The 25,874-nt window shown below is 44.0% G+C and overlaps 1 protein-coding gene across 1 annotated transcript in view; it reads right to left on the bottom strand.

Annotated features, from left to right (window-relative positions):
* Positions 1 to 18,054, bottom strand: part of LOC310853472 (peroxisome proliferator-activated receptor alpha-like) — a 33,954-nt gene extending 15,900 nt beyond the window's left edge. Inside the window, exons 1-3 of the mRNA XM_083757814.1 lie at positions 17,861 to 18,054; positions 11,879 to 12,152; positions 7,591 to 7,754 (exon numbers count right to left, since the gene is read on the bottom strand). Coding sequence (XP_083613940.1) covers positions 7,591 to 7,754; positions 11,879 to 12,086 — 372 coding nt within the window. The 5' untranslated portion in view covers positions 12,087 to 12,152; positions 17,861 to 18,054. The remainder of the gene's footprint in view (positions 1 to 7,590; positions 7,755 to 11,878; positions 12,153 to 17,860) is intronic.
* Positions 18,055 to 25,874: the final 7,820 nt, after the last annotated feature.

Genomic DNA, 25,874 nt, shown 5'->3' with positions numbered 1-25,874 from the left:
CTGTGTTGTGCGTGTGCACACGGCCTGTGTTGTGTGTGCGCGTGCACACGGCCTGTGTTGTGTGTGCGCGTGCACACGGCCTGTGTTGTGTGTGCGCGTGCACACGGCCTGTGTTGTGTGTGCGCGTGCACACGTCCTGTGTTGCGTGTGCGCGTGCACACGGCCTGTGTTGCGTGTGCGCGTGCACACGGCCTGTGTTGTGTGTGCGCGTGCACACGGCCTGTGTTGTGTGTGCGCGTGCACACGGCCTGTGTTGTGTGTGCGCGTGCACACGGCCTGTGTTGTGTGTGCGCGTGCACACGGCCTGTGTTGTGCGTGTGCACACGGCCTGTGTTGTGTGTGCGCGTGCACACGGCCTGTGTTGTGTGTGCGCGTGCACACGGCCTGTGTTGTGTGTGCGCGTGCACACGGCCTGTGTTGTGTGTGCGCGTGCACACGGCCTGTGTTGTGTGTGCGCGTGCACACGGCCTGTGTTGTGTGTGCGCGTGCACACGGCCTGTGTTGCCAAGACTGACACTCCGTTCTTTAACCCATTCAGGACGGGGGACCCCGTTTGGTGTGTTTAAGCATTATGTTATAGTTTAGCTATTGAAAAATAGCAGATCTACAAGTTCATAGCGTGGCACCAAGTGCTGTGCTACGAGCTTGTCGATCTGCTATTTTTGAAAAATGTGGCACAAATCTTTTAATATATACACAGCGAATATTTTTAACTAAAATCTTTGCTTCTGGGGGGGGGGGGGGGTCCCCTGGAACAACATATTTTCAGATGAGGGTCTGCGGCCAAATACAGCTAATTCTGGGGGTCCTTGACCTGAAAGAAGTTGAGCACCACTGGCATAGAAAGAAGCTTTTTTTCTTTTTTCCCAGAATGGTCTAGAGGTGTTGAGGCAGGGGTCACCCCGGCCTGGCGGAAACGGGTGGTATAATTGTCCAACATGGCTGAATCAACAGTCAGGATAACAGTTGAACAGCTCAAAAATGAGCGGACTACAGCAAAACGATCCTTCACACGACTAGCAAACAGTATCATCAGAGATCACGACGACATGTCAGAAGATCAGCTCAAGGAGAGCTTCAATAAACTCACCATGGAAGCCGACAAAGTCATGGAAGCCAATGACGACGTCATGGCAGGTCTCATTGCTGAAGGTGTCTTGAGGTGCACGAAAACCAGTCACCCTGCAAACCTGGCTTTCTATGCAAGTACCCAGACTGCCAAGACGAGCAGGGGCCCGAGCATCACTTCTACCTCTGTCCCAAATCTCTGTCAAAGAGGTCTGCAGACAAATCCGAAAAAGATAAAGGCAGAAAGAAGTACACAGAGGTTCAAGAGGAGTTCATCAAAAATCTCCCACCAGACCTGGCAAAGCAGTGCAGGGAGGTTTTCTCAAATGTCGCCTCCAGAGTCTTCAAAACCTCAAATGACCTACAGAGTCTACTGATAAAGAATGGAATGCAAGAGCTTCCAGTGATCATGATGCTACTTGTCGTCACAGCTAACGCCGGACAGAAGGTCGGGACACTCATCGACTTAGCATCTGACACAAATTACATCACTCACAGAGTGGCGAGCCGTCTGAATCTAAAGAGTGAAGACATCATGCTCGTTGTCCATGGAGTTGGCGGGATGAAAGTCCAAGTAAAGACAAAGCGCTATCTCCTCAAAATCCGTGTATCCACTCCCAAGGGCACACTGAGAGCACATCAGTTGGTTTGCTATGGGCTAGACAACATTGCAGACGTCCACAAAAGTGTGACACCTGAACAGCTGCAGCCATTCTTCCCAGACATACCTCGTGATGAGCTTGTGAGGCCCAAAGAAGTCGAACTCCTCATTAGCCACAGAGAAGGCCAGCTAGCTCCTCAGCGAGTCAGAGTCGTGGGAGACCTCGTACTGTGGGATGGACCACTCGGGAAAACAGTTGGAGGAACACACCCCAAACTGTTTGAGGAGGTTGAAGTGTCAGCTCACATGTCAAAAACGCACTTTGCAAGATCAATGAGAGCAGCAGCTGTGAAATACGAAGAGCTCACTAACCGCATTCCGGAGCAAAACGCCTCAAGCAAAGGAGCTGAAATTGAGGGATCGACTGCTTCGACCCACAAAGAGTTTCCTGGAATGGTGGCAATGGGATAGCATTGGTGCAGCATGCGAGCCCAGATGTGGAGGCTGCCGGTGCGGAAACTGCCAGCCCGGTGGTAAAGAAATGACTCTTGCGGAGGAAAGGGAGCTTGAGGTGGTAAAAGAAGGACTCACCTATGTCATGAGCGACGATCACAGCAAAGAACCACATTGGCATGCAAAGTATCCCTGGCTAGAGGATCCAGCCTCACTGCCGAACAACAAAGGTGCAGTTGAAGCAACATTCCTAAGGACAGAGAAGCAGCTTGCCAAAGAACCAGAGTGGAAGTCGGCCTACAAAGCTCAAGTGCATGACATGGTCGACCGAGGAGCGGCAATCAAGTTGACTAAAAAACAAATCATCACATGGAAAGGACCAGTATGGTTTGTGAGTCATCTGATCGCACCAAACCCACACTCTACTACAACCCCAGTAAGACTCGTCTGGAACAGCAGTCAAAAGTTCAGAGGCATCAGTATGAACGACCTGCTGATGAAGGGGCCAGACGTCCTCAACCAGATACGTGCTGTCCTCCTGAGGTTCAGAGGCGGAACACACGCAGCCTTAGGAGACATCCGTAAAATGTACAACAGTGTATGGTTGGAAGACTGTGAGATGCACCTCCACAGGTTCCTCTGGCGAGATTCAGAGGACAAAGAGTTGGAGGAGTATGCGATCACCAGAGTTAACATTGGTGATAAACCAGCAGGATGCATCGCACAACTCGCAATGCGAGAAACAGCCAACCTACCTCCTTTCGCCCACCTTGAAGAGGAGAGAGGAGTGCTACATAATGAAAGCTACGTTGATGACATCCTTACGTCTCACAACGACCTTGAGAAGCTGAAAACCATCACAGCAAACGTGGAGCAAATCCTAAAAGCTGGAGGTTTCCAGTTGAAGCCTTGGGTCTTCTCAGGCCAAAGTGGGAGGAAGGAAAATGACCACGAAGCAAGTAAGACCAAAGTCAACAACATGGTCCTCCCGAATCAGATGAGGGACGAGGATAACAAAGCTCTTGGTCTGGGTTACCTTGTGAAAGAAGACAAGCTCCATGTCATGTCATCTATCAACTTCTCAAGGAGAAAGAAGAAGATGCGACTTGGCCAAAACCTTCTACTAGACCAAGTAAGAGAGCAAACCCCAAACCCTTTGACAAGAAGGGACCTCCTGAGTCAAGTCTCAGGGTTATATGATCCAGTTGGCCTGGTGACTCCTGCCAAGCAGAAGGGTGCCATCATTGTGCGGAGAGCATTCCAGGAGGCAAGGAGCGACAACTGCCCTGTCAAAGACACGTGGGATACAGCATTGTCAGACAGCCTCAGAGAAGATGCAATCCGAGTATGTGCAACTCGGGCAGATTACATTCACCAGGGCCATAACGCCTCCAAGCTTCACTGGAGATCCTTGGGCAATAACGTTCTCGGATGGAAGCGAGCACGCCTACGGCGCAGTGATGTACCTCTGCACTGACACTCAGCTGATTGTCACTCACTCACTCCACAATTGCCTCACTAATCAGCATCAGTGCATGCACTGCACCTGAGAATAGGGCGTTGGCCAAACACAGGAAACACACAAACCTCCAGGAGAAACAGCAGTGTGCATTCAAAGAGGAGCAACACACACTGAAACAGCAGAGCAGAAGGATGCAGCCATATAAATGCTGGAGAGACAGCCGGTGAGAAAGAACTGTTTATTTGTGACAGATCATGCCAGTTGCATGCCAGTTCATGGACATTGTTTGTTGTTGTTGTTTGTGATGACTTGAGTTGGAGTTAAAGGAAACATGATGGCCAATTGGACATGATCATTGAACATAATTATTTGATTTAAAATACACTTGAATTGAGTATTGATTGATAAAAACGGTTCAATGATGCTAATTAATGGCCCAGGCCGTAGCGTAACGGTCTGGGCACCGGACTGGTGATCCAGTCGCGGTGTGCCGCGGGTTCGACTCCCGGACCCGACACGGCCTTTACCGCATGTCATCCCCCCATCTCTCTCCCGTTTCCTGTCAGCCTACTGTCTGTCCCTTAAAAAATCAATAAAAGGCGTAAGCCGCAAAAAAAATATCTTAAAAAAAAAAAAAAATGATGCTAATTAATTAAGTTTATTTAATTTACATTTCATGAGTTTATTATGTTTAAAAACAGTTTAAAAACAAATTGAGCAAAAAATTAATTGATTTAAAATGAATTGATAAAGAGACACTATTAAGTAAGAATGATATTTACAGGTGTTTAAAACATATGCAAAGTATGTGTATTGATTTAATGTGCATTATACTTACATTCGTTTTTTATTTTCCCTTTAAGGTTTTTCACCTGACTTACTGACTTACCGCTTACACAATGCCTGTACAACTGTACTCAACTAAAAAGTAAAGAAGAGTAAAAAGAAGGAAACTGTGTGGTCATTGTTTGAGTGAAACCCAGTTACAATCTCCATATGGTCTGTGCCATCCCTTTCAAGCACGGTAACTGCAAAAAATACTAAATGGCTTGACAATAACCGAGACCTTTGTGATGCATAATGTATTGCATGAACGCATGTGAACTCATGGCGAGACATGCATGTGTGCCTACATCTCTCCCCCTGACATGGTTCTGGGTGGGGGCGCTAGAACGGTCTGACTTAGCAACCCTGTCATTTGCAGTGTCAAACATGCACGTGGTCAATGGTGCAACATTCTTTTGCATTCGTCACGCCGAGTGGAAACAGTCGGTGACGTGGTCAATGGTGCAACATTCTTTTGCATTCGTCACGCCGAGTGGAAACACACTATGACATACATACTACATACTATGTTGGAGCCCTGTGGGCAGCTGCTTTTACACACCCACACACACACACGCACACACATATGACGCTCGACCATTATTCATGTTATGTAGACAGCACTATAATTGTATTGTATATAGTCATAGCACGCCATGTGTATAGCATAGTAGTAAATATGTATAGTTTATATGTATAGTGTATGTATAGTTTCATTATATAGATATTCCACTGTTACTTTCTTAGCTTACGCATGTTTCATGATATTGATAAATGCTTTTATGTGATGTATTCCCATGCTTTTGTTCTTGCTTAAATGTAAGTCGCTCTGGATTAAGAGCGTCTGCTAAATGCCTAAATTGTAAATTGTATGCAAAGCAATGTCATTGTCCCTCTGTGTCTCCCCTCCCCCCTCTCCTGTCTCCTATAGGCTGGACATGGGGTACCAGCACATCCAGAACACTGAGAGGTTCCAGAAGACGAGATTCTCTCCAGCTGGACTCCTCAGGGCCAGAGGGGACAGAGTTCTAGGGGTGTGTGTGTGTGTGTGTGTGTGTGTGTGTGTGTGTGTGTGTGTGTGAGACACACACATACATACACACACACACACACACACACACACACACACACACACACACACACACACACACACACACAGGCTCTCTACACACAGGGTGCCACTGTGTGTGTGTGTGTGTGTGTGTGTGTGTGTGTGTGTGTGTGTGTGTGTGTGTGTGTGTGTGTGTGTGTGTGTGTGTGTGTGTGTGTGTGTGTGTGTGTGTGTCTTTGTGCAAAGATTATGCCAAAGTCACAGAACGGGAGGAAGCACACACGGCAGCCAATGAAACAGCTCCATTCTCCATCCACCTATAACTATACACTATGTACAGTATGTGAAACTTCATGTCCTCTAGCTAAGGGGTTCTATGTACAGTATGTGTAACTTCATGTGCTCTAGCTAAGGGGTTCTCAACATGTTTGACTGCATGGGCACCCAAATCTGAAAGGATTTATTATGGGACCCCCATAAGAGAACATTTGTGTTCTTAACATTTTTCACAATTATTCACAATGTTTCGAGCAGATGTGTTATTTTTGAATAGCCATAGTATTAAAAAAATAGGGTTAAAGTGGTTAAACTGTTCATCATTTTGCTGGGGGCACCCGGGGCCGGAACTCACTCGAGGACCCCTGGATGCAAACATGCACACTTGGTCCCCCTGTAGCGCTCAGGCTGCGAGAACTCACTTTGACTAGATTTAGTCATTTGTGTGAGTGACAGCGTGCATGCGTTTGTTTGTGCAAGTGTAACCTAAAAGACTATGTTGTCAGGTCACTATTCATGCATTTATCTGATGCGTGCGTGCGTGTGTGTGTGCGTGTGTGTGTTGACAGTCACCGTCACCCTGACCAGGCACTGTGCCAAGCGGGTGAGAGTTGACATGTCAACTCAGTCGTCCTACACACCACACACCACACCACCCTCCTCACATGATGTGACTGCTACACACCTACCTCACTATTAAAGGCCCACAACATTTCCACCGACACACAACAAAGTGTAAATCGGGGATTAACTTTCCACTCGCCTCAATGTCAGGCATCGTCATGAGTGTACCACATGCGCCGTGCGTGTGTGTGTGTGTTTGTGTGTGTGTGTGCCTACTGCACATGCTTAAAGTTCATAGCGTGAAGCTTTAACTGTATGAGGGCGCATAGTTATTGCGACAGTAGGTCGCAGTTTACTATGAAAACCCGCAAAACCTGTCAGTCAGTCCGTCCATCCGTCCGTCCGTCGCATCATATAATGGCCAATACAGCGTCAGTCACGCCTCGTAACAAACACACTCCAATATACAGTATGGCCGTCTGACCCGTCTCCATATATGAAATCAAACATACATGGAGAAGACTGGATCATCACCCAGATCTGCATATATGGAGCCGGCCAGCAACTCTACATCTGACTATATATATGGAGCTGACCATATGTTGAGCCTTCCCCACCCGTCATTCCTCTTCGATGTCTCCCTTTTGACTGATACCCGTCCACTCTAGACGGGACCCACCCCAAAGTCATTAGCGCAGCCACGCCTGGCAGCCAGCGAAAACTAGTTCTCAACAGGTCCGAAAATTAAGGCCCGGACCTACCTGGGCTCTAACTGGGCTAGCCAGAGGCCCCGCCTTACTAATTAGCACACATTTTACGCCCTACCTGGCCCAAAAACATCAATTAAAAATAAAAAGGTCCATATATGGCCATTCCCAGACCTGTTGTTTTAGCCCTCAGGGCGTCTTAGTGGTGTGTGTGTTGCACGCATGAGGTCATGTGCGCCGGCGATGTACGATGGAATATAATTTATTCGGCCAGTGGCTCCTCCACCATCACCATCACAATGAAAATACATTTTTCAAGGCCTTAAAGGAGTAGTTCATCCAAAAAAATGACTTATTTTCTATCAATTACACACCCCATGAAGCCAATAATGCGCAGTCTCCGGTAGACTCCTACAGGGGAGGCGTGTGAGCTTGGACTCCGTTCATCTATTTTCACATGTTTACCCGTGGAACCGAGTCAAACTAAATGTATATAATGCCTGCAATTCGTTTGAGTTTGAGGAACCCTTGCATTAGTCGTTACACATCATGCTAAACGTTAGCACTCGCATTCATGACTCACCTTGCAGCCCTCGCAGGCGTGTACCCCGTAGTGGAACCCAGAGGCCTTGTCTGAACACACCTTGCACTCCAGGCTCAGGGGGCTGGAGGTCTCTTGGGGTCCTCCTGGGTCGGGACCCCCGCCGTTGACCCCCGACGAGGGACTGGAGGCCGGGGTCAACGGATCTGCAGCGGTGGAGGACAGTCAGAACCCGTGTTCACTTTGTCCACTAAAACTACGGCGCGAAATGTTCGTCGACCACCTTTTTTTTCACTGACGAAAATGTAATAAAAAATTAATAAAAAATAAGCTATAGAGGGTATGCGCGTGACATCATCATCATACCCGGAAGTTAAGTGGGAACGCCGACTGAAGCCCATCACACACCGCCTGCGACCGCCGCGCGTCAAAACAGCCGCCTCCATTATTTTCAATGAACCTATCGCACACCGGCTCCGTCCGCCGATAGAACCAGTTCTATTTTCCAGGTGGCGCCGCGCGGCAACGCGCCGCACCGCGTCGGACGGAGCCGGTGTGTGTTGGGCTTCAGTGGGCTACTTTTCTGGCCTTGATAGCCCATACATCCAAACAGAAAAGTCCTATCTGATTACATTAAACAATGTTAAAGGACAACTTTAGTTTTTTTCAACCAAGGTTCATGTTTTAGGTTGTTATTAGACAAAGTAAAAGGTGAGTGTTAATTTTCTTTCATTTGCTGCTTTCTTTCGTTTTGGGGATTTTAGCAGTTTTTGACAGGGGGGCGGGGGCATTCAAGCATGGGGCTAAATATGTATTTTTTTTACAAAATATTATGGCGATTTATTTATTTATTATTTACTATAGTCCTAATAGACCCCAGGAAATTACATCTGGCCACAAAAGATCACAGGATCTACTGAATGTGACAAACTGACATATTTAGCCTATACACACAGTATAAGCCTTCCCCCAGTAGGCTACCTTCACATTCAGTAGATCCTGTGATCTTCTGTGGCCAGATGTAATTTCCTAGGGTTTATTAGGACTATAGTAAATAATACAAAAATAAATCAACATAAAATTAACACTCATCTTTTACTTTGTCTAATAACAACCTAAAACGTGAACCTTGGTTGAAAAAAACTAAAGTTGTCCATTAAACGACATTAAACTCACTCATTTTCCCATTCACTTTATGCATGTGCATACCCTCAATAAGGACTAAATATCAGGCTAAATATATTGGCAATTTCATAAAACAAATAAAAATTTGACTAAAATGTTAGGGAGGGATAAATCAGGCATTACGACGCCATCAAGGCCTGCCCAAAATACACTTTTGATCGACAAAATAAACTGTAGATTTAGTCGCTTTAGTCGCTTTTAGCGAAAGTCAAGTCTGCTGTAACTTTTAATGATTTTGAACGTCTCATACATGCTTTTATTTCAACCCAACTTGACTACTGTAATGCACTGTATGTTGGTGTTACCCAAGCCTGTCTGTCACGACTACAGTTAGTCCAAAACGCGGCCGTTCGCCTCTTAACAGGGACACGGAAGTATGATCACATCTCCCCGATCCTTGCCTCCCTACACTGGCTTCCTGTGCGCTACAGGATCCAGTTTAAGATTTTAATGTTTGCTTTTAAGTCTGTAAATGGGTTGGCACTAGTCTATATTTCGGAACTTGTAACTCCTAAAGTATCGACATGGGCCCTGAGGTCGACTGACCAGTCACTTCTCAAGATCCCTAAATCAAAGCTGAAATCCTGGGGGGATAGGTCATTTTCTGTTGTAGCACCCACACTGTGGAATGAACTTTTACCTCGAGCTTCTCAATATCCTTGTCTGTGTTTAAATCACGTCTGAAAACTCACTTGTACTCCTTGGCATTTGAACATACTGATTAAGAGTTGCTGCTTCAACTGCATTGTATCCTTATGTTGCCCTGTTTATGTACTGTTGTTGTTGTTGCTTTTTTTTAGTATTTCTTTGTGTACAGCACTTTGTTTCAACCTTGTTGTATAAAAATGTGCTTTATAAATGAAGTGGATTGGATTGGATTGGATTGGATTGGATAATGATATTTAGTCGACTAAAACTAGACGAAACCTAAAACATTTCAGATTGATACATTGTGGCACTGGTCAAAACATGATGATGATTAATGCCTGAACCTGACCTTTGGGTGGGGGACGTGATGTTATATTTAAAAGCGCTGATGCCGTATAATTTCATCCCTTGACTTTGAGGTTCCTCTCCCGTCCCGCACATCACCTCCTTGTCCCGCTTTTGTCATCTTTTGAGGTTTTTATTTCTATTTATTCATTTTTATATACCGTGCAGCACTTTGGTCAACCTTGGTTGTTTTTAAATGTGCTCTATAAATAAAATTGTCTTGACTTGGACACTATGTTGGGGGGAAAAAAAGTTATCATTCATCATCATTCAGAAGTACTATTTATTTTATATTGTGCATAATGCATATGTTAAACATGTTTTGTTAATTACGTTTTTGTCCTTAATTTGTGTTGCCCGAGTTAAGGTCCCTGCACACTTTCGGATTTTTTGCGGCGTTTTCCGAAAATTGTGTCCAGTGTGCAACCACCTTTACAGAGGGCGTCACATTGAGTCTTACTCCTCGCTCCTACAGGCTTCCCTGACAAGATGCTGCTTTGGAGGAGGAATCTCCGTTGCACTCTGACTGACTTCAGGACTGGCGTTCTCCCCTGTACTGTGACCCAGTTCACCGGAGCCAGTTGCATAACCAACTCATACAGACGGAAGGAATTCGGGTCGAAGTGTCTTTCTAAAATTACAGAAGGCAACTGGTGTGTTTGGAGTGTTGTGCTGGGGGAACGCACAGAGGCTGCTAAAGGGCCATGGAACTAAGGCTGGGCAATTAAGCAGAAATATATCGAAACCCACATTTAGAAGCAATAACCAAGTCAATCTAGCACATGTAGGTCAATTCGAATAATCAACACAACATTTTTAATGGATTATTTTTTACAATTAACCACTTAACCCTGTATTATAAGATTCATTAAGATGGTTGTTGTTTTTGTCTTTTTGTTGCCGTTTTGTTTTTCTTTTCTTTTTTTTCTTTTTTCGTATTGTTTATTTTTCTGTATACATTCAAATACTGGCCAGTATTATGCCGAATTAGGCCACTCACAACATATTTTGTGAATATGTACTGGCAACAAGAAACAGATCTTGGAAGGGGTGGGGGCAAGGGGCACAAATGTAATGAAAATGTTGACTATGTCATCGAGTGCTATTCAATAAACAGAACAAAAAAAAAAGAAAGAATACAAACTAGAAAAAGTGCCCTTCTGGGCACAGGTCTCCACCAGGTTATCCACAGATCCGTGCAGTTAGAGGTAAAAACACTTTTCGGCCAGTTATAGCGCCACCTTGAGGCTGAGTTGAAATTGTTCATGTGGCATTTTGTCCTGGGCCTAGTGGGAATGTGGGTGCACAATTTGACGGAAATCACGCGATGTGTTCATGATTTGCAGCATTTTGTTTGAAACTGAGCACTCCTGTGAACTTTGGAAGCCAATCTTAACCAATCAGGATGGAGTCTGAGAAATCTGAAAGACCGGTTTGGTTGAATGGCTCTAGAGAGACTGTGTACCAATTTGCGTGATGTTTGGACAAAATCTGTAGGTACTGTGCAAAAACTTGTTTTGCACAAAGCGGCCTCCTGGTGGCGCTATAACAGGCCGTTCTGGAAAGTTTGGGGCAGAGGTTCATCGTTGGCATCCAGGGAGTGTGTGTACCAATTTGCGTGATGTTTGGACAAAATCTGTAGGTGTACTGTGCAAAAACTTGTTTTGCACAAAGCGGCCTCCTGGTGGCGCTATAACAGGCCGTTCTGGAAAGTTTGGGGCAGAGGTTCATGGTTGGCATCCAGGGAGTGTGTGTGCAAAATATGGCATCGACCGGGTTAACGGTGGCCGAGATTAGCTGTTCACGGACACACGGACGGACGGACGGACGGACGGACACACAAACGGACGGACGGAGTGCAAAACATACTCTCCCCACATGCCTTCGGCCTGGTGGAGACAAAAACAGCTGACAGGTGAAACCGGTTTTGCCAACTTGCTAACGGGGGCCATTTGAAAACATAGGTGGCTTGCTGTGGTTCGCTACAGCAGAAATGTGCATGCATAGGCCGGGGTGAGGGGCTGCCAATGAATCTGTTCCCGTTTCGTTTTGTTTTTCGCCCACGTCTTTCTGAAGCTAGACTGGGCAAGATCTTCATTGACTGGGCCTGTGGCCAAGTGGCCCAATGGACGCCTACGCTTCTGCTACTCACCCAGGCTGAGGGAGCCCTCGGACCCGGCACTCTGGTACTCGGGGTCGGGGAACAATAAGGGTCCTGCCAGCGTCTCGTCCCCTATGGAGCACGATATGTCGTCCAGGTCCTCCATTAGGTCTCCGCATAGGGGGCTGTCCAGCAGGCCGGAGTCCCTCAGAGGGGTTGGAGGGGTATAGGGCACACAGTCCCCAGGCATGTCTACCATGTTGCGGGACCTCCGGGGTTGGGCCCGGGACGGGAGGCCAGCAGGCACGCCCGCTCGCTCATCAGACTGGGGAAGATTAGGAGGATGGGGAATGGAGAAGACGGGAGGATGACAGAAAGAATGTAAATGAAAAGACTAAATACTTTGTTGCATCTGAAACCGCAGATCATCTGTCAGCTTCATGCTGAATATTTTGAACCAATATTAAGCTACTATGACATGCCCAGAACAGAGAAGGTGACAGGAATGACTTACAAAGTGATGTTCATTAATGGATGCTGCATAGTTAAGTTTGTCCAGATCATGACTTGGGCCCCTTTGACTAGGCTAAAATATAGCCCAACAGTAGATGGCTTCACGTGTCATATAGAGCTACGGAAACGGGTATCAGAACTGGTATGTGGACTTCACGTCTACCGCATAATTACAGTTCTCAAACGTTTTAATTTCAAGGACCACCCTAACTCTCGGAGTTACAGGCCTGATGGAAAGGGTCCATTTGGAACGCCCCGGAGGGTCCCTGGGTCTCACTTTGAGAACCACCACAGTAATATGTATGCAATACTGTATGTATGATTGAATTTGTGTTTATCAAAAATTATAATCTTTTAGGAACTGGATTCATTAAAATTCGAAAGGATTCCAACCCTAGCCTTGATCCCTCTGTCTGTCTGTCTGTCTGTCTGTTCTGTTCTGTTCCATTCTGTTCCAGAACAGACAGGAGGCATCAGTAGAACTGCCAGATGTTCACTGCAGGGTTGCAAACATCTGTTAAATTAATTAATATATCAGTCAGATCGGCTGTGGAACGTAGGTGTGAGGGCCCAAACTGTGAGGCCCGAACCTCTAGTATAATATACAAATATACAGTGATAGGCCTATAGGTCTTAGACAGACACAATAATTATCATAATTAGCAGAGTTTCTGTTTGCAGAAACAAAGCAAGCATAGAGAAACAAACAAGCATAGTAGAGACAGTCATAACACTTATTGTCTCCACCAGGCCGAAGGCATGTTTTGCACTCCGTCCGTCCGTGTGTGTGTGTGTGTGTGTGTGTGTGTGTGTGTGTGTGTGTGTGTGTGTGTGTGTGTGTGTGTGTGTGTGTGTGTGTGTGTGCGTGCGTGTCCGTCCGTCCGTCTGTTAACAGCTAATCTCCGGCACCGTTAACCCGGTTGATGCAAAATTTTCCACACACACTCCTTGGATGCCAACAATGAACCTCTGCCCCAAATTTTCCAGAACGGCCTGTTATAGCGCCACCAGGAGGCCGACCTTTGAAAAACCCTTTTTTATATATTGCTCCTCCAGATTTTGTCCAAAAATCCCACAAATCGATTCGTTACACACTATCTCTATAGTCATGTGTTCAAGACGGATCTGTCCGATATTTCAGATTCCACCTAATTGGCTGACATTGGTTTTCAAAGCTTGCAAACAACATGAACGGAGCATGCAATGTACATGAAATCCTTCACAGACTTCCCTACTAGGCTGAGGAATATATCCCACCCTTTTCACATTGGCCTGTTATAGCACCACCAACAGGCATATTTTTGCAAAACACATTTTTGGAATAAAATGCCTCAAATCATCCAATTGCCATCCAAGGTTGAAAACTTGAAATGTCACCCTTTTCACATTGGCCTCCACCAGGAGGCCACAACCTGACCTGCCCTGGTGGAGACCAGTGTTGTTTTCGTCGACTAAAACTAAGACGAAAAATGTTCGTCGACTACCTTTTCCACTGAAGAAAACTAAATGGAAACTAAATTAAAACTATGCTATGGTGACTAAAACTAAGACTAAATATACTGACAATTTCGTCAACAAATAAAAACTAGACTAAAATGTTAGGAAGGGAGTAAGGGACTAGTGGACAACAGATCCAGTATAAGTCATTTTACACTTGGTTGCATGCTGAAAATAGCAGATCTACAAGCTCACAACGCGCTGCAACGCGTTGTGAGCTTGTAGATCGGCTATTTTCAGCAAGTGTAAAATAAGTAATTATGACAGCAACAAGGCCCGCAAAAATACATTTTAGTCGACTAAATCACCTGTAGATTTAGTCGACTAAAATCTTATGACATTTAGTCGACTAAAACTAGACTAACACTAATACATTCCAGGTGAAGACTAAGTGAAAACTATTCAGGAGACTATGACTAAAACTAAAATAGAAATTTGCTGCCAAAAACAACACTGGTGGAGACCTGTGCCCCGAGGGAGGGGCACTTTTTCTAGTTATCTTATGTTTTTCAAAGTAAAGTCTTCGTCTAATTCTGAGAGGGTACACAATAGACATGCATTACATTTGTACCCTAGGAGTTTCTAATGGATAAATGAACACTGAGGATTTTACAGTGTTACAGCAAGTTGAGCTTTTTTCTTCTCTGGAGGCAAGTCAGAACAAGACAGAACTCCTAATGCTAAACCCACTTGACTTAACGAAACACCAAACACACTTAAAATAAATGTGCTCTGGTTGCATTACCTATGTCAAATACATCTGGCTGTCAATTTATTAACCCCTGAGAATGTAAAAATGAAGCTATTAGGGGACTTCTTTAGCAGTGGTTTTCAAAGTGGGGTCCAAAGTGGGGTTCACCAAAATATAGCACCAATATAGCACCATAGAATTCACAGTTTAACCACAGTAACCCTATTTTATAATTCAGTTATTCAAACATTTCAGATACAAGCTCACAGTCACAACAATGTGTCGCGATGCGAAGCTGCTTCGGCCTATAATAACCACTATTCTAAAATGGCGATGTTCTTGAAGTATAACAATACTGTATAGATGTCACGTGCATGTGTGCGTGCAGTACAGCGGTTGTCTAACTGGTTCTGCCAAACAACACAAGGTGTCCCCCAGCAGACTGACTCAACACAGCTAGCCAAATCATTTCACACCTCACAGTTAAAAGGAATTTGCTGTGTACTACTGAGGCACGCATGCAGCAATAAAGTGTTGCTGTATGTAGGTACTATACATCGATGATATTATCAACCCTTTCTGAAGAAATTAGGGCTTCTGTGTCTTGTCTTGCTCAAGGATCGAACCGGGAAACTTTCAGTTCCCAGGAGGCCGCTCTTACATCCTGAGCCACTGCCTCCCCTAATAATTTATACCATTTCATTATTGATGAGAACTTCCACGTCTCTCTCGCTTCAGGCCCAATTTGTGGTAATAAATCAATTTGTGCCAGGTAGAGCTGATGGGGGGATTACATTATGGGCTGATAGGGGAATAGGTCAATTAAGGGTTTTTTGAGAGGGGTAGGGGTATGCTCTCGTTTGAGGAACTGGGCATTAAATATGATATCCCTTGCAAACACATCTTTAAATATCTGCAACTGAGGGATTTTATTAGAACTAATCTGGAGCAATCCATGCTGGCCCCATCCATGTCTGTGCTGGAGAAAGCTTTGGTTAATGACCCATTCGGAAGGGGGATAATATCATTTTTATGCTCTATTGGTTGACTTTTCTCCAGAGTCCTCGGAAGATAGGCTTAATGCCTGGAAAACAGATATTCAGGAGGATTTAACAATGGAACAATGGAGTACAGCTTGTGCACAAGCTCAATCCCAGACTGGGAATATTCGTCTAAAACTTCTACAATACAATTGGCTTATGAGAGTGTACATCACACCAGTTAAACTTAATAAGTATAATTGTAATATTCCGGATGTATGCATCAGATGCGGTGAAGATAGAGGCACATCGGGCAGGAAATACAGAAGATTTTGTCAATAATTAATATTAATAATACAATATTACTATAGCAATGAAATACTATGGAAATACAGAACAATAAATCTATAAATACAAATATTGTTTTTTACTGACTGCATGTTTAATTTGTAGCGGGCTTTCTTTTTGGTACACTCTCAGAGTGTGCTATAACCCTGTGGATTTTGCTGTGTACTTTGCCTTACATGCCCTCGTTAGGATGGCCCACTGAGGAAGGAAAGGGGTTGTGTCATTGCGTTCAGACACTCTCCCCGGACATTGTCTTGTAAATCTCAGCGGAACCATAATCCCACAGACAGTTTTATCTGTGACCAACAGGAGGAGAGGAAGCTATAAGCCTAAGGGAGCGACTGAGGACAACAGACCCAACTCTATGTACACTACTAGCATTCAGAATGTGTAGTCATAGTCACCCAGTAATGTTATGAATCCTGCCATAAAACTATAAACTATAAAATTAGGAATGGAAACCTCTGCCCGTCTTGTGCACGGGCAATGACCTCTGGCATAATAAGGGAGCCATGAATCCTGTCGGCATCAGCCCACTGAACTCATCGTGGTACAGGGACAATAACAGGGACTTTCATGCAGCTATGTCCTCAGTGGATTGGTATCTTAAAATTGATTGAATATGATTTAAAACTTTTTCGCAAATGTGGCTGTTTATTAGCAATGTTGCCACAAGCAATAGGATCTGTGCTGCCTGCGGTCCCAAGTCTATAGTCTGCACATAGTTTGGTTGCACACATACCCGGGTATGAACCAATGACTAACTCACCAAGGTGCCATGATTTTCTCCCTGATTTAGTCATTATGCCATTATTTCCCCCTGGTTTAGCGTCCCTGTCACTGCCAGGTGCTGCCAACAGTTGGTCATGTGGGAGGATGAAGCCCACCACACACGCTCGCTATATCCCACTCAGTTCTGCTGCTCCCTAGTCCCTACTTAACAGGCCAACCTGTAGCGGGCAGTGGTTCTCTTTTCAGGCCTCTTTATTTTATACTTTTGACGGAGTAATGGTCTTTTTTGTTTTTCTCTTCAGAGGTGTGTGTGTGTGTGTGTGTGTGTGTGTGTGTGTGTGTGTGTGTGTGTGTGTGAGTGTGTGTGTGTGTGTGTGTGTGTGTGACTGACTGACTGTGTGTGTTAATCTCGCTCTTTCTCTAAATGAATGTGAGGATTCAAATATGTAGGTCCGTTTTAGGTAGGCTATAGATTGGGGCTTTATGAGGTATTGTGGGGACTTCTTTTTTCTTTTTTGCTGACGCCAAGTTCTACAGTGTGGAACTTGTCAGCACAAAATAAAGTGGAAGTCCAGTACACTGTCTGGCAGTGAGTTATCATCATCATCATCCATCAGGCTGTATCCAATATAGTACCACTTGGAAATGGAAAAGAGAGAAGCCGAGCGGAACATTTGGGGATAAAAAGGAAAGCAAAATAGATTCTATTAAAATGGAAAATTAATGTTCCACATGTTCCAATAGTTTTTATGATAAAAACAGGTGTAGGCAAGGAACACCGTAAAACCTTAACTTATGCATTTATTTGTGTCTCTCTCAGGGTTAAATTAATACTCAGAATTCCACAGTGAAGTTCAGAGAGGAGAACAATGGTGGGGGTGGGGGGGGGGGGGTGCATTCAGGTCAAATATAAAGGAGAGTCATTTATGCTACCTAAACAAAATTGCCAGCAGTGAAATCATGCCGTTAACAAACTGGACATGAATAAACAGCGCGTGGAATGAATAAATAAAAGCCTATCACAATAACAATAGAGCTATCCCTGGGTTTATTTAGACAAAACATTGATTCAACACTGTTGGGAAAAACGTGGAAAAGTTAAACTTTGAACATAGCCTACTGGGGGCTAGTTAAACTTAAACCTCTTCAAACACAAGACAAAAGGTTGGATCCGGGGGCACGACAAATCCTTATAATCATCATTACATAACATTGTTGTGAAATAATTACATGTGTGTACACTGTACACTATATTAAATGGTGTACATTTACCTGCAGTGAGCGCTGTGACGCTGTCCTCGTGTGTTTCAGTTCAAGTGTTGCTGACAGGTGTGTTGTCAATCAGCCATCAGGTCAGGTGTGTGTTATTATTATTTATTTTATAATTATAATAATCGTAATATTCCCTCCGGGCAGTGTCTCCTCACTCAGCCAGCAGCACATTAGAACATTAGTGCAGCAGCAGCCTCCCATTCTGTCAACACTGTGACTGACTGGACGGGGTGGATACCATCCCATCGCCTGGGGCGACCTGGTCCGTGCTGCGATTGGCTAGTTGGTTGTCACAGCCGCAGATAGATCTGCCAACCTGTAGTCTAGTTTTGTTTGTATGAATTGTTGTGTTGGCCTATCATCAATATTTTAACCTTCATTATTCTTTATTGATTGTTCGATGTACAGCACAATTGGTACAGTCAGACATGTGAGCTAAAAGGATTAGACAAAAAGTCCTACCAGTGCCACCTAATTGTTGATTTCAAATGATCATGTAATGTGCTATCATTGCTTTGGTTTCGGGGCAGTGATCATGTATGTCTGTCTTCAAGCAAGCGTCAGTGGTTGGCAAGACAACCATCCACTAATAAGCCAATCACAGTGAGGCCGTGCCTTCAAACTATGGGACTGAAAACTTGTCAAAAGTAGTTAAGCACTTTCGGAAATGACATCATTATAGACTCACCACACCTCCCGACACACCTATGATTTCAACCAATCATCACGCTCATACCCCCCCCACACACACACACACACACACACGCACACGCACACGCACACACACACACACACACACACACACACACACACACACACACACACACACACACACACACACACACACACACACACACACACACACACCAAGATAGATCTATTATGCATATATTACACATATTAAACAGCTCACATATGAAGGTATAAAAGCTATAATGTCCCAGTCCTACACAGCATTATATATGACAACTTTTTACCTTTCATATTTAAACGTGGGGGCTTTGCATTCTTTTATCATTAGGCTTTATAATGAGTCTAATCTGTGTCAAGGGATCGAATTAACATGCGTTTTATTTTCTTCTGTTGGCCCAGCTGCAGCACATTGTCTAATAAGACTTGGCCTATTTATTTATCTCTAAACCTAAAACTGGCTAAACACCATCATTTGCTGCCACCTACTGTCACCATGGCTGTAATGGCATTTATGTCGGCATAAGGCATGAACAGATGATTTAGAGGAATTTTGAATTGAGCAAATATTTATTTGAGCCTGTCCAATGTACAAAGAACTGATGAAATTTACCAAAAATTAAACAAACGATGAATTCCAAACCATGGCATTCTTTTGTAGAATAATTATCAGATTTTCTTTTATTTCTTTTATTATTAGGGCTCAAGTAGACAAATGTTTTAGCAAAAAGAAAAAAGATTGATAAAACTTGAATAGTTTTACTTCATGTTACCTGAGCTAAGAGACATACCGGTATATACAACCCATATATGGTGTGCAACTCAGGACCTTCTTAAGCGTAGTCCCTCAGGGCTCTTCGGTTTTCTGTTGGGGGGAAAGCTTTTGCTGCTGCGACACGGTGTAAGCTTGTCGATAAGCTATTTTCCTGTGAAAGCTTAATTTCCCCACAATACGGTTGCTGTAGTTTTTTAAGTGGTTAATTAAGCATGTTCAGAGGAAACCTCGGCACAGACAGTGACATGTCATGGATGAGGGGAGAGTATGGAATCAATGGGGGCTTTGGGCATGCCGCACAGATAGCTGTGGACTGCCAACACCTTTTGAGATTTGATCCAGAAAAGGAGGAAAGGTTGAGAACCACTTGTACAATATTATGCAATATTTCCAAGTAACATTTCTGACAACTGAATGAAAAACGAAAAACAGCTCCACTCATGACTCATTAGGGCAGTTTATTTTTTATTGCTATTGGTCTTTAATATAGTTCACAATAACACATAATGAAAATATGATCTCATTCAGTGTGTGTGTGTGTGTGTGTGTGTGTGTGTGTGTGTGTGTGTGTGTGTGTGTGTGTGTTCGTGCGTGACTGTGTGGCATGCGTGTTTCAGATACACTCACTCAGTAGATGAAACACCAATTTTCAGCATTATTTTGCCTGTGGTTCTTTTAAGTTGTGTTCGCGAAATACTTCGCTCTATGGGAGGTTTCGTTCTGAAAGCGAGATACAGAATTTCATTTCATGAACTCCCACAGGACATTTAATTATGGCCTGCGGGTTTAAGACTCGTGACGTAGGCGCCCAGCGCCTCAGGGGTATTTAAGGCCTAGCCCCTACGTCATGAGTCATTCGTTGGTGTTGCTGGTGGTGTTTACCTGTTGGTGGCAAAAGAATTACAGTGTACATTGTAGTATAGAGTTACACTCAAAATTGTACTTTGAAGACAGCACTTGGGTAAATGTACTGGGTGACTTTACACCACTGGTGGTGGTGAAGCGTGCTGTCGGTAGTGTGATGAGTTGCTGCCCTCCAGGGAAGGCAGTAGGTTGTACAGTTAACTCCTGACTGGGTTCAAATAACAACCCTTAAACCACACAACCTACTACCTCACCCTGTACGAACGCCATGAAGTGAATCCGCTAGTGCTGTGGCCTCCCTCTGGAAGAAGTCTGATTGAATGATTGAATCCTCTATTTGTTGAACAGTACAGGGAGTACAGTCAAAGGTCATGCTAAATGACAAAAACAAACCATGTCGTACGTAAAAGTACAGCGATACCACAACGTAAAAATAATATTATGTTACAAGGTATTCAATCTTTGACTCGAGTAAAAGCACAGCGGCAATGATGAATGACAATATACTTACCAAAGTAAAAGTAGTCAAACATTTTCAAAAACAACTGATCTACAAGCTCATGTTGCTCGTGAGCAACATGCAACATGTTGTGCATGGTAGATCGTCTATTTTATATATGAAGCATACAGGCTGTTAATGTAGCTTTGCAAAAATTGAAATCTGCAAAGTAACTAATAATGAATTAACTTAATAACAAATAATTGTAGTGGAGTAAAAAGTAAAAAAATACTTTCCTCTGACTTGTAGTGGAGTATTTAAGTACAGTTACAGTACTTAATCAAATACACACACAATAAAGGACGCTTCTGATCATTGGATGAATGGAGATGCAGTTACAGTACAGAGACATGTCAGATGAATGGAGTTACAGTTACAGTACAGACTACAGAGACATGTCAAAACATCATCAATGCTTCATTTACACCCCGTCGTGGAAAAGAATGAGCACATCGGACGTGAAACTACGCAATGTCGCAAACGATACGATATAGCCTATCCTTCTTTTGTTTTCTCCATCAGATCAGATGTTACTTTTCAGTACAGCATGTTAGTAATAGAATATATTCTCTCGTCACAGATTTCAACATGCATAATGTATCTGTTCCAAAAATAGGCACACAAATGTATTAAAGCATTGTGGTTATTTCAGATCTGGTGCTTTGATACAGACCCGAAACAAGAGACAATTCCATCTCCAACAAACAACGATTGTTCCCTCCAGAGCAGATACAACAACAACAACCTCCTTGTTTTTCTTTTCCTGTTGTCTTTATTTTCCGACGAGTCCGACGCCGATGCAATTACAGTCGCTTCAGGAAAGACAGTATGTTGTATAGTCATCAGACAGCTTGGGAGTTAACCCTAAAACTATACAACCTACTACCTCACCCCAAAGGACAGTTCATCTCTGGCCACGGGGGTCTGAGGGCTCTCTGGGGGGTCCCGCTTGGGTGCCTGTGTGTGAAGAAATGGACGTTTAGGCGAGGAACAACACCTGTAAGGGTCCATTAGAACCCCCTCAAGGAACCCTGAGTGTAGTAAGGGTGTTTCGGATATGCATAATTATGATTAACTTTTTTACTTTGCTCTCGTTTATATTTATATATTAAATTATATGCTGACGTATATATATTTTCTGCTGCTAAAAATAAACTTTTAGCCCTGAGCCGGTTGCCATAGGCAACACCTTGCTCAATCCGCACGCACAAAACATGCGCGCGCATCCCATAGATTCCGGTTTAAATTACGGTCTTCTCTCGCTGTTTTCTCTGAAACTATCCGTCGTTGACTTGAGCACACAGAAATACACCACAGCATGCAGTGCTTTTCAACTTTTCATAGAGTATAGAACAGATCGGGTGCAATAATTATAAAAAAAATGGTACTTCCTAAGTTCCTGTGCACCCCCCTTCCTCTGGGTGAAGGCCGGGTCCAGTAGTCACGCTGTGCAGTCACTCAACTCTTCCTTCCCACGGTTTCTCTGACCTGTATGAGGAGAGTAAGGTGTCATCATCATCATCGTCATCGTTATCATCATCATTATCAGCTGTTGGAAGGTTAGGCTTTCACCTCACCAGACCAATTAACATCAAACAAGGAAGCAACCTGGGGGCCTTACACTCACATATCTATAGGCCTAAACACATTTGAGCCGGTAACAAGTTGTGCGTGCACAGTGGCACACATCGGCCGCAGTTCAGTACATCACCGACACTACCCCTGCGTTTTCAACCCAGCTTCATGGTTTCCCTTTCCGTAATGCCTGCCTGATATATATATGGAGCTGGGATAAAAAGTGAGAATGTCCTGTCTCTCCATCACGTATGCAAGTCAAGAAGCACGCACGCACACACGCACGCACGTGCGTGTGTTTGTGTTTGTGTGTGTGTGTGTGTGTGTGTTGGACTTTCCTCACAGCATTCAGATGGAGCTATAGTGTGGTTTCTCTCTGAGAGATTCAGGGAGGAGAGTCAAAGTAGATCATATTAATTCACACTAATACACGCACGCACGTCTCACGCACGCACGCACACACACTCACGCACACACATACGCTATGATGTGTCAGCAGCAACGCGCAGCCGGCGCAGGTCTCACATGCAGACGCGGTGGCACGTGCACACCAAAACATTTCTCACGCCGACGCAGCATCTTCCACACAGAAACCGACACACGTGCACGTAGCACCGGCACCACTATAAAGCGTCGCAGTCCCGCTCCCTGTTCATTTTCCACATAGACTTTTAAGAAAGTATTTATTTAAAGACGTTTACGCCGCGGACAAAGCCAACTCTTGTCGTGACAAATCTTGACAACAAACAACATTTTTCGGGCCAAACAAAGAATTAGAAAGTAGAAAAAAACGGCACTTTTCTTGTTGTTTTTCTTCTTTGTAATTATTTGTTTGGTCCAAAATATTGTGTGTGTTGTCATGATTTGTCACGTCAAGAGTTGGCTTCGTACGACGCTTAAAAGGTCTTTAAATAAATGTCTATGGGAAAAATGCATTGGGATTCATTTCCTGGGCCTGGCGTCGTCATGAAAGGGGGCGGGACTGCGACGCTCTATTGTGGCAGATTTACGAGAGGTTGGAGATCCTTTAAATGCCACACAAATCTATGCCGACTCCGAGGACACCACACTATCTCAACTGACCAGCCCGGCCTGGGACAGCAGACAGCACACAGCCCCGTCACAATTATTATTGCCTAAACGCAATTATTTGATATAATTGCATTTTTCTTTGCATATAATCGTCATAATCATTGCCATACTAAAAATGTCAATATAATTTCAAACATTTACAAAAGATAGTGTAAATAGCAGATACAGTTTTGATCTTGTAGGTTGGCTGTTTCCACAATTAATAATTAGTTGTAAGTATAAAATAAGGACATTATGTCTGTTATTTGTCATATCTGCCCCGTGCAACCTTTGTTTTCGAAGTGTAGTTGTGAGAGCCAGAGAGAAGGTGGAGATTTGCTTGACAATTACAGTAATTGTCGCTCAAATAATTGTGATCTGTCATTTAACATTTGAACATTATGATTAATAATGACATTTCTCTTTTGGCTTGTAGGCTTCACATCATTTCACTATGATAGTTCCATTGCTTACATGTCGGTCAGAAACGTCTTATATCTCCATATTTTATTTATTTTTTTGTCAATGACTTCATCATACTACAGTGTCACACAAAATAAGGAAACAACGCAACTACGATTTGTAAACCCTCTGAGTTAGGGGCGATTCATACTCCTATTTAGTGCTGAAAAAAGTCGGTTCAGGGGGCATGAATAATATTCATTCATGAATTCATTCATTATTATGTTTAAGTGGCCGAGAACCCCGCACAGCGGGTATACATATCTGACTGACCCTCGCTGTGCAGGAGTGTGTGTGTGTGTGTGTGTGTGTGTGTGTGTGTGTGTGTGTGTGTGTGTGTCAGTGTTCATTAATTTACAATATTTAGATTTAGTCTTAGTCTTTTGAATAAGACACCATTTAGTCTTAGTCCTATTTAGTCTTCAGAAATGGTTTAGTCTAGTCTAGTCTTAGTCGACTAAATATCAAAAACCTTAGTCGACTTAGTCTTTAGTCTTAGTCAACAAAATTTGTAACCCAAATGAAAATGTGTATATTCAGTTTATTAAAGAGCTGGAGAGATGCATGGGAAGACCCCTGTTACCGAAGAAACACCGAAGTGATTAATGTCTGAAATGTTTTCTCTCAATAAACGTTTTGTTTTAACCCCCAAAAAGAATCACTACAGCACCTTCCATCTGATTCTGAGAAGAAATCTCCTTTATATATATATATATATATATATATATATATATATATATATATTTAAAAAAGTGGATAAAAAAGTGGATATCTGGACAGATATCTCCTTTTGAATCCAAACTGCTTACAGTATTCACAATGGGACGACTGCTGGTGTGTTGCACTGTAGCAGCAGCAGGATAACAATAGTATCTTGGACGGGGCAGACAGATGTCCTATACTGCCACTGAATGCCCCATGGACATGTGTCCTCACATGACTTCATCGAGGGAGGACAAGCGGAGAACAGCGTTTTTGTATACACCAGCAAAGTGGCGTCCGGGGACCCCCAGGGGCCAGGGGTCCTTGGGGGTCCATTTATGCACTCTCAGAGTTATGGGGAACCGTGGACTAATGCACGATGAAAATAAAAAGGTTGAGAACCACTGGTCTACATGCAGCGACTATCGTAGCCGTGAAATCATTCCAAGGCCTGGAGTGTCACATGCAGCCCCATTTCTCAGATCAGCCTTTGAATGGAACTGAATTGAACCAAACTCAGGGCAGAACATGGCAGGCAAGCTAGTTCTGTTTGGACGATTTCTGATGTCATCAAAAGCCACAGTCCAGAACACTACTTTAAACCATTGTACTGTATATGTACTGTATGTTATAATACAGTATAACACAATTTTATCCCAAACTTTGATGATATTTTAATCTCTGGTAGGCTATATTTGAAGCAGACAGTAGATTCTATGTATGTGATTATTATTATTACACCGCCATAATTCATCCTGCATGCAGTTGAACAATTGCGCCAACAGGTGGCATGTGTCCCCAAGTGCATACTCACGGGGAATGTGTGTCAATGTCTGTGTGTGTGTGTGTGTGTGTGTGTGTGTGTGTGTGTGTGTGTGTGTGTGTGTGTGTGTGTGTGTGTGTGTGTGTGTGTGTGTGTGTGTGTGTGTGTGTGTGTGTGTGTGTGTGTGTGTGTGTGTGTGTGCGTGCGTGCGTGCGTGTGTGCGTGCGTGCATGCGTGCGTGCGTGTGTGTGTGTGTGTGCGTGCGTGAGTGTGCGTGCGTGTGCGCTCTGAGCTTTAGGCTCTCCATGACAATGCAGTCTTTGTGCCGTTCCGGGTGGCAGCCGGCGTGCCCCCGTGTACTGTTTCTGGCTAATCTTCATTTGACCTTTAGGCTCAAGGCTTTTCTTCCACCCGTTTTCCGACTAATTTCCTTTTGAGGAGATTATCTGTTGAGCCGAAGCAGAGACGCGTTGATTCAGATGACACCACACCGAAAGAAATGAATGTAACAGAGAGGTTTTTGATGGGACGTGTCACTATGCTGCTGTGGGAACGGCGTGAGTGTGGTGGCATTCAACAGGGTCAAGTTCGTCAAATTGACACTATGAAGTTC

The sequence above is a fragment of the Protomyctophum parallelum genome (assembly GCF_964188405.1).
Source record: "Protomyctophum parallelum genome assembly, chromosome: 22".
Classification (NCBI taxonomy): Eukaryota; Metazoa; Chordata; class Actinopteri; order Myctophiformes; family Myctophidae; genus Protomyctophum; species Protomyctophum parallelum.
Note: the sequence above shows the minus strand (reverse complement) of the source record. Positions and strands in the feature narration are given on the sequence as shown.